The following is an 8,940-nucleotide window of genomic DNA, read 5'->3' on the forward strand; positions in this document are numbered from 1 at the left end:
GTGGTAGAGAGTCAGTCGCTGGCTGGCTAATAAAGGCTCATAATTCATCTCAATTGGCTCCGTGGGTCTTAGAATTGATCGCGCCACAACAATGTGTATACGGACAAGGGTATTTTCTTCTAGAAACTTCTCATGTAAAAAAGTTCAACTATTATGCTAAATATATATCAGTATCTAAACCATACTTTACTGTTTTAAAAAAGAAACTGATAATAGTTTTCTAACACGGATGAATATTTCAATACTTTCACAAAAAGATAAGTGAAGAATATTTAGTTATCCAAATAGTTAAAGATGCAAATATTTAACCGCTGGAAAACTTTACCAATAGGTAACACACGTTTATTTTAATCTCTAAGTTCGGTTCTCTCTTTATTACCTGATATCTGAGAGCTGCAATTGATGAGACAGTTCATCTTTTAAACGATCTAGTTCTTTTCTAAGTGGCAGACTATTCTCCAGCTTTTTAACAGCACTTTTCCCATTGTTATCTAACCAGGATCTAGAAAGAAAAAGAGAGAGAGATACATATTCTAGTGCTAACCATAATGCAAACATTTCTACTATTGAGAGACATATGTATTACCTTAAAGCAGCCCCGTTTAACTGAGTTTCCAATCACACTTTTATCAAGTTATTGGTAAAAAACAAAGGAGGGAGAGATGAGTGTCGACTGAGTGGCTGAGATGAGACTTAAGCTGGGCACTGGGTCGGGTGGAACGGGCGGCGGTGTCAAGGAGCACCAGCGGGTGGACAGACCGACCTGAGAGGAGCCGTGTTTTTGGAGACTTTGTGGTAAAAAGACTAGACTGGTAAGGGGTGACCAGAGAGATGAGGGAATAAACGCTGAGAGCTCTGGGTACTCACAACCAAGATTAAAGTAAAGGAAGAAATTAGAGTCTACCCGTCTAGAAGTGACAAAGTAACCACTGCGAGCTCCTTGCTCGGGATGCACTGCCTTTTAAATGGCACCGATACCACGAGATGGTGCTTCTTTGATGGCAATCCATGGTAGGAATTATTTTAAATGGTGACTCGGTACGTGTGTGTGCACACACGTGCATGCACGTGCATTTACATGTAACTAAAACAAGCATTTCGAGAATTAATACTTACACTTACAGACCATATTTAAAACATTTAAAAAAGGGACAAAACAAAACAATTGGTCCCGTATTGATAAATTGTGCTATGACTTACAATTTAAAAATGCTGACTCAGCCTGTAAACGAGGGGAGAATAAGTAAATACATCTAAGAGTTAAATCATGACTATAAAATTCCCAAACATCCTACAGAAATAGATCCAGTGGTGCAGCTGTCCAATGTGGCACTGCGTGGACACCAAGATTGATTCGGAACTTAGACATTGTAAATGAAATACGACTACTTGAGCAAAATTCGAGTAGAAAAAATGGAAGTCTGACATTTACTGGTATCTTAGTAGCTGACAGAATAGCATTTCAATGGTCTTTCTACAGTTCAATGACATGTTTTTTTTTCATTAGGAAGGACATTACATGTGAGATTATTTTAGATAGAAATGGATCTTACTGGCTTGCTAAACTCAAATTATATAATTAAAATACATTTTTGTTATATTATTTGATAATTGTAAAATATATCCAAAATATGAAAATACTAAAATTTATAACACAGAGTAGTATTTCCTAATTTTTTTTTAGACTGGTAAATTCCTTTTATTATAGTATATATTACTATATTTATAAAAAAATTCCTTTGGTATTAAAATTTTAATTTCACCCTTTTTTATATGGTATATAGTAAAGTGATTTTGAAGTAAGATAAAGAACAATTTGCTGAGAAATTCAAACTTACACAGCGGGTCCTAAAATTTAGATTTACATGTAATTACCAGATGTAATATGAAAATACATTAAATAGAGCTTTTATGACCTGATGATTCTTCTATTTTGTGTTTTAAAAAACCCAACTGATTTTTTTGCACAATTTCTGTGTTTCCTTTCACAATAGTAAGACTATTTCAGCCTGCACTACTCAACAAAAATAAAATTACCTAAAAAATTAAAATTCCTTGCTAAATAATACTATCGTTATGTTTTTTTTCTTTTAGACATTATGTCCTGAAATATTAGAAATATCTTAACATGCTTTCAAGAGTAAATTTTGATCAGGTGAATGCAATTTATAAATCAGGTGTAGATCTGTTTGATGTACATTTGCAGAATTATTTGTAATGCTACTTCAAAACTATATAATTCAGCATGTGTTCTTTATGATTCTTCTGCAATCTACATTTACAATAAAGATGAATTAAAAAATACAAAAATAAAAATAAAAACTTAAAACTGTATGTGTTCAAAATGACCACAGCGACTAACAGGTGACAGGTACCTTAAGTCTCCTCACTAGTCAGCAGTCACTCAATTTCATGATTTGAAAACTCTCAAATGGTTCAACAATTTTATAATTATTTGCAAAATAATTACACATTAAAAAAAATTAATAATTGAAACAAGACATTGGTACAGATACAATTCTGGCTTTCATAATAAAAAAAAAAAAACTCCTGAATCCTTATTGGGAAAAAGTAACATAAAATGTTGAACAAAGCCTCAGCAGAGGTTCCTTCAAAGTGGGCAATATCCATGTTTGGGAAAAGGTCAAGGCTGGCCTGAAAGGGCCCTGTGCCTGTGTGACTATGCTATGATAGAGAAACTGGGTTAAGTTAGGGAAATAATAGAAATGAAACCTTTCGAATTAGTACAGGTGTCATAACTCCAGCATGAGCACGCTAAGGCATGCCGGTAAAGGCAATACAGATTTTTTTGCAGCATTCAGTCTACAGTGCAATTCAGTCTAAGAGCCCAAAGAGCTGCTTCTTGCCTGTTCTCAGTGCTGTGCTGTCCTCTCCCGTCCTGCCCAGCCTGGGCCTTCGGCCCTACAGTTGCACTTTCTTAAAGTTAATCTCAAACTCCGCCAGGTCTGATGATCTGGTTCAGGTAAGTCACTAAGATACCAATGCTCAAGAAACATAACCCAAGGGCCTCCAATATAAGCATTAAAAACTAAACAAAACAGAAATCTCTACCTGCTGGATTTTAGAAGGGAGGCACTGAATGGGAAGATCTAAGGTGACACCAGTCACTTCTCAGTATTCTCTAGTTCAAGAAAAACAGGCAGAAGTGAAAAATATGAAAATAACATTATACCAAGAACCGCCCACAACCTTATTCCGAGTTTTTTTGTAAGCAACTCTGAATGCTTTATGTCTCATTTAGGAGACTTCGATATTAATTTTAAATCATAGTTTTAAAGCAAAAAAATTATATATCTCAGTTATAAACAAGACTAAAACGATAATAGTGGTATAGCATAACTTTACTTGAAGCTAAGAAAAGTTCTATCTGGCTATTAATAATGGGTTTACTTCAATGTCTGACAAGATGAATAGCTACTGACAACTAGAATGGATAATAATGATCAGTAAATTAGAAAGTTAAATTTCCACTAACTTCAATTTCTAAAACAGTGGTCTATTAAATTTATGTTGCTATCTTCTTCAAGAGCAGACAAGTCAAAATGACATTTTCTGAGCTTGTCCTGGTTACTGTCAACACGAGAACTTGAATTTAAAACAAACTATACCTTTGGAGGTAGTATAGTAACACAACTTGTCTACACAATAAATTTTCCCTAAGATGATGCATCTCTTGCTGAAAACAGCATTTTTTAGTAAACACTAATGAAATTAAAAGGCACCATTAAAAAATGATTCTCAAAAAAAAAAGATTCTCTACATTCATTACTAAGTCACTTGCACTGCTACCATCTGTGTATTAAGCTACTTTACATTTCCATATTAAACCTTGAGTTCTCCATACTGAGCCCCTGCATTTCACATTCACATCCATTCAACAGTTTTTAATTCTGTTTAATAAAAATAGTTGGATAGGTTTTATGAATCTGAGACAGTTCAATAGACACAAAGATGATTAAAACGTGTTTCCTACTCTTCAAAACTACCTAATATATATAATGTAAGAAAAGTCTACTTAAAAAAATTTTCCTGAATACGTTATTATAAAAAGCTTCAAATATATAGGAAAGTTTAAAAAATTGTATATTTTACAATGTTGTATAATTAGGAAAGTCTACTTTTATTAAAGACTGAGGAATTTTATTAGATGAACAACATAGAAATAAATTATAAATACTCATCTTGGACAAGGAATCCAGTTGAATACCACTTATCTTGTTGAATTGACTTTTCATAGCTTCAATTTGTTTTCATTAGTTTGCCAGCTGGCTAACTCTGAGTTCCGGGTCTTTAGGATAATCTTTTCACGATGGCTGCACATCCAGCTCCAGACCAAAACTATACCCTAAAAAACATTTAACTGAACCACAGACTAACTGCTTCTCTGAATTTCTGTAACATGTTATTCTTAAGGCCCTTAGCTTGAGTCAAGATCCAACAACTCTTATTTGTGCTTTTTTGCCGTGACTTATCCAATCCCAATTTTTTTCTATACCCTTTCCACCAAGCATTCCCAATCCCTTGTTCACTAGATAAGTAAGAGCAACAGGTCTTAAGGGTGTAAGCAGAAGTTTCGTGGGCAAGGCTGAGAACCTCTCTTCCATCCAGCTCATGCTCACAGCAATCTGATTCCCACTGTAGCCTCTGTGTGTAATTTATCTTCAATCATGTCTTCTGTTTTCCTAACTAGTTTTTAAAGTCATCAATCTCTATTCCACCATGACTGTTCTTTGTTTATTTTTAGCCCTATTTCCTACTTCCCAAAGCCATGCTTTCCTTGGTTTTATTTACAGAAGGGAATCTGAACAATGAAAATCCACATATTTAGGGAGGTGACTTATCTATCAGTGACACATAGAGATATATCGGAGGTGGACTATCACCACAGACCAATACACATAGATATGCACACACATGCCTTCAGACAGACACTTGTCTCCCTGTCTGTACTGGACTCTGCTGCCCTCCCATCTCTTCATCCTTATTTGAGATCTAGCTAAATGACACGGGGAGGAATTCCTGAGTTAGCACAGATGACCCACAGACCAAATGCTCTGCCAGTGGATAATTTACCACGCTGTAATGAGTGAGAACCCTCTGGTAAGCCACAGATTCTTTAGATACAACCACAGGGACAGAATGTGGCTAGTCTTCATGGAGTCCAAAAATGACTTAATCAAAATACAGTAACGGTAACTTATGGATAAATAATACAGAAACATTTTGAACATGGTTTTTATAATTAAAATCTGTTTTTTTCCCCTCAGTCTGTTCCAGATGGCATTTCTAAGTGATGTCTCCATGTATTTTTATTATGTGTGGATTATTACACTACGGAACATTACTACTGAACTCTCCAAAGAAACTGAAAATGCTTAACACATGAAGAAGCTTAAATTTTTTTTATAGTTTTAGATAAATCCTTTCTCCATATACCAAGGGTAACGAGGGGAAGAATTTTTAAAAATCTTAACCAGAACAATCTCTTGCATGTGTTTGGTATCAAAAGATCAAAAATTTAATACAATTAGAAGTATTCTGATAACTTTAAGAAACATGAGATATCTTTTTCATAATGTTTACTGGGTTAACTATATTGATAGTATTACTTTTCCTGAAAAAACGGACTTTATTTTTAAACATAAACTACAGAAAAGTTTAAATAAAAACTCGCACGTACGTCAGGGTTGTTTCCATTCTCAAGACTTGTTCGAGATCTTCGTCCGGATCTTTAAATCCAGTAAAGGAGTAATAAGACTTGTCCCATTTGATGGGCCTGTCAGACATCCTTTTCGCCGCCTTGAGAGGCTGAGAATGCACATTGCTATTCGAGCTTTGGATATGTTCAACTGATAAACTGCAGGAGTTGAGAATATATAATACTGTGCTTAGCAGATCTCTGGTGTGCAAAGTAAATTTGACTGCTCGAAATCCTAGAGAATATAATTCCCCCAGTGAATACAGATGATTATTTGCTTTATTTACAAATTATTTCATGCATTTATAAAATCGAAATCTTTTAAAACATTCCACTACCGATTAACATGTACCCTACTAGCTAATCATCTGTCGATGGAATGCTACAGTTCCTGTCTCCAAATCTATACCAACACTATCTTGACCTTCATGAATTCCTCAAATTGTCAGTTCCCTTTTCTAGTTTGCACCAGGGATCAAACCCATCCCAGCTCAAGAAGGGGATTCAGAATATTTCCAATGCTGCCCATAAACTCGATCTCTCCAGTCTGAGAGACAGAAAAGCTCTCCTGTGAGCAAGTGTCTACCCACGATGGTTTCTAGCATCAAGACAAAGGGGACTGGAGAGGAGGGAGAGGCCGCCGTGCGACACTGGTTCCGAAGAGGAGAGGAGCCAGACGACTTGGTCCCAGTGGTGACAGAAACTCATCTAGAATTTTCTCTGTGACTGAAAGAGATTCTCCTCATACTTGCCCACCCAAGTAGTTAGTAACTCAGTATTTTCGAAAGTGATTTAAAATTCCCTAATTGTTTAAAAGTTAGTGCTTCACGATCTAATTTTGGTATTCGTGTTAGGCCTGGTTCTGGTTGAATTTACATAACTTTTAACTTTTCATTCAGCACTCCCACCAACTGTGCTATTATTAATCTCTCTTTTCAAACGTGAAGAAATGAAGGTCTGAGGAGGGTACAAAGAATGGAGGAGGCTGAAACCTGAGTTGACATCAAGCCAAGTACTTTCTTCCTTACAACACGTTTTCTTTAAAAAAATTTTTTTAAATTGGTTTTGAAAATTATACAAATATATATGTAAGTACATCTTTATTATAAAATTAGAGAGATGTGTATAGTAAAAATAAAAGTCTCCTCTTAATAGGCACACGACCTCGCACTTTCACCAGACGTGACCGCCGTTAACAGCTAGGTACGTGTGCTTTCCCTCCCGTAACGTCTAACATGGTAGTTACTATCCCACTGTGGCTGTTTCGAATTAAATGAATTAAAATTAAATAAAAATTTTAAATTTAGGTCCTGGTAACACTAGCCACATTTCGAGCACTCACCAGCCACAGGGGGCCAGCGCCCGCTATATCAGTGCAGATACAGAATAGACGGTAGCTTATATCACTGCAGAAAGTTCTCTTGGACAGCACTGTTCTAGACCTTTCTATGTGCTTGCGTGGATGTATATCATATATGATATCATGCATACGTGTTTACACAAACACACTCGCAGTTTGAACTGTTTCTTTTTAATATGTAAATGGTACCGTTCTGGAAATATTACTTTGAACTTGCTTTTGCCATTTAACCTTGGTGACCCTTCCATATCTATATATATAGATCAACCTCATTCTTTTCAGTAGCTGTATGCTAGTCCATATAATGAAGGGAGCATAATTTATTTAAGACTTCTGAGACTGACGGATATAAAAGTTAAATTTAATTTTTCACATTCCTTACATGACTGAAAGGTATTTTCTTGTCTTTGCCAATGATGAGAGATACCACAATTTAGAGCATTCTCAGGGATACATAGTCTCTTGTCACATACCCTTAAGGAATCTAGAACATGCAAATTAAGACTTTTTTAGTTGAATCGCTTGAGGGTAAAGTGAGAAATAACAGTGTTATCCTAGTCAATGAAAAAGGAAAGGAAAATCCTGCATTTAAGGTTAAAAGAAATCAATGATCCTTAGAAGAGCTAGTCAAGGAAAAAATATCTCAGTTTTTGTCTTATCAATGCCATTAATTATTTAATCCATGTATGGGCTGCTATATAGTTAGGAATGCCTAGTCCAGTATGTTTAGTGGCGATTTGTATGTTTCACTTTCTGAACTGTCCAGTCATTATCTTCGCCCATTTTTGTAACAGAGCTACTCTGTGTTTTCTTTTTGATTCCTGAGAGCTCTTTATATATAACATCAACTTTTTGTCATACATGCTGTATGTTTTCTCCCATTTCTAGCTTATTTTTTTCTATAATCTATTTTTGTTTAATGAATGGTTCAAAGTTACCCATTAATGGAAAGCAGATTTTTGTCTTTATTCTGTCATAGCTGACTACAACCATTTGTTTTAGCTTAACTCACAGAAAGCTCTTAGTAAATTTTTAACTTGTTTTAAAATTTATTTTAATAATACAGTGTATTTCCTCATAGACCACCAAAAAGAGGTAGGGCTGAAGAAAAGATTTAATTTCAGTAAGAATATCACTAGCAAACATTTTAATCATCTTAATTATCAATAAAAAGGTGATTAAAGATTTCTAGTGTTCTGAAAATAAAAACTTAAAAAATACTTGATCTTAATTTTATAATCAGGTAAAAAGATTAAAGACATAAAAATGTTTCAGATCTGTGTCAGAGTGCCAGTCTTGTCATACAGCAAAGGCAAAAGTGATCAATATTTTTAAAGAAGAATTAGTAGGTAATGTGGTATATAAATCAAAACGACAGACTAGGAATAAGGAGATATTATTTCTAGGACCAGCTCTGTCCTTAACTTACTGTGTGAAGCTTTCTAAGTTTCCCTCTATTTTTTCCCTTCCTAACAAATAAATTTGGTTTATTCTTTAACTCCATGTATATTCAATATTTAAGACAAATCTAGCTGATGGTGGGAGTGGAAGTAGCAGCTGTAGCTGCAGAAACAAGCTTGACTCTCCCAAACACATAAAAATGGAAACGGACTGCTGATACTTGTATTTCAAAAGTTGTAAAGGATATAATTTGCCTTTACAAATCCATCTGTCATAGAGAACTCATGAAATTATGCTTAAGTATGATTTTTTTTCAATTCCTAGCCCAACCTTGACCCCGAGTTTCTATGACGACGGTTTCAACCCAAAGGTATTCTGGCAACATCAGACTGAGTGACCCCATTTTTACCTGAAGCTTGCAAAGGACACACAATATACGGGAAGGCGTACCGGAAGCGCT

At 35.1% G+C, this 8,940-nt stretch overlaps 2 protein-coding genes across 2 annotated transcripts in view; both read right to left on the reverse strand.

The window, feature by feature from the left end:
* LOC105290387 (T cell activation inhibitor, mitochondrial) overlaps nt 1–6,779 on the reverse strand; it is a 19,314-nt gene extending 12,535 nt beyond the window's left edge. Inside the window, exons 1-2 of the mRNA XM_023529055.1 lie at nt 5,702–6,779; nt 380–502 (exon numbers count right to left, since the gene is read on the reverse strand). Coding sequence (XP_023384823.1) covers nt 380–502; nt 5,702–5,808 — 230 coding nt within the window. The 5' untranslated portion in view covers nt 5,809–6,779. The remainder of the gene's footprint in view (nt 1–379; nt 503–5,701) is intronic.
* Nucleotides 6,780–8,839: 2,060 nt separating this feature from the next.
* The window catches only part of LOC111738088 (T-cell activation inhibitor, mitochondrial-like), a 4,080-nt gene continuing 3,979 nt past the window's right edge, over nt 8,840–8,940 (reverse strand). The window contains exon 3 of the mRNA XM_023529026.1: nt 8,840–8,938. Within this exon, the coding sequence (XP_023384794.1) occupies nt 8,840–8,938 (99 nt within the window). The remainder of the gene's footprint in view (nt 8,939–8,940) is intronic.

Source organism: Pteropus vampyrus, unplaced genomic scaffold, assembly GCF_000151845.1.
Source record: "Pteropus vampyrus isolate Shadow unplaced genomic scaffold, Pvam_2.0 Scaffold35, whole genome shotgun sequence".
Lineage (NCBI taxonomy): Eukaryota > Metazoa > Chordata > Mammalia > Chiroptera > Pteropodidae > Pteropus > Pteropus vampyrus.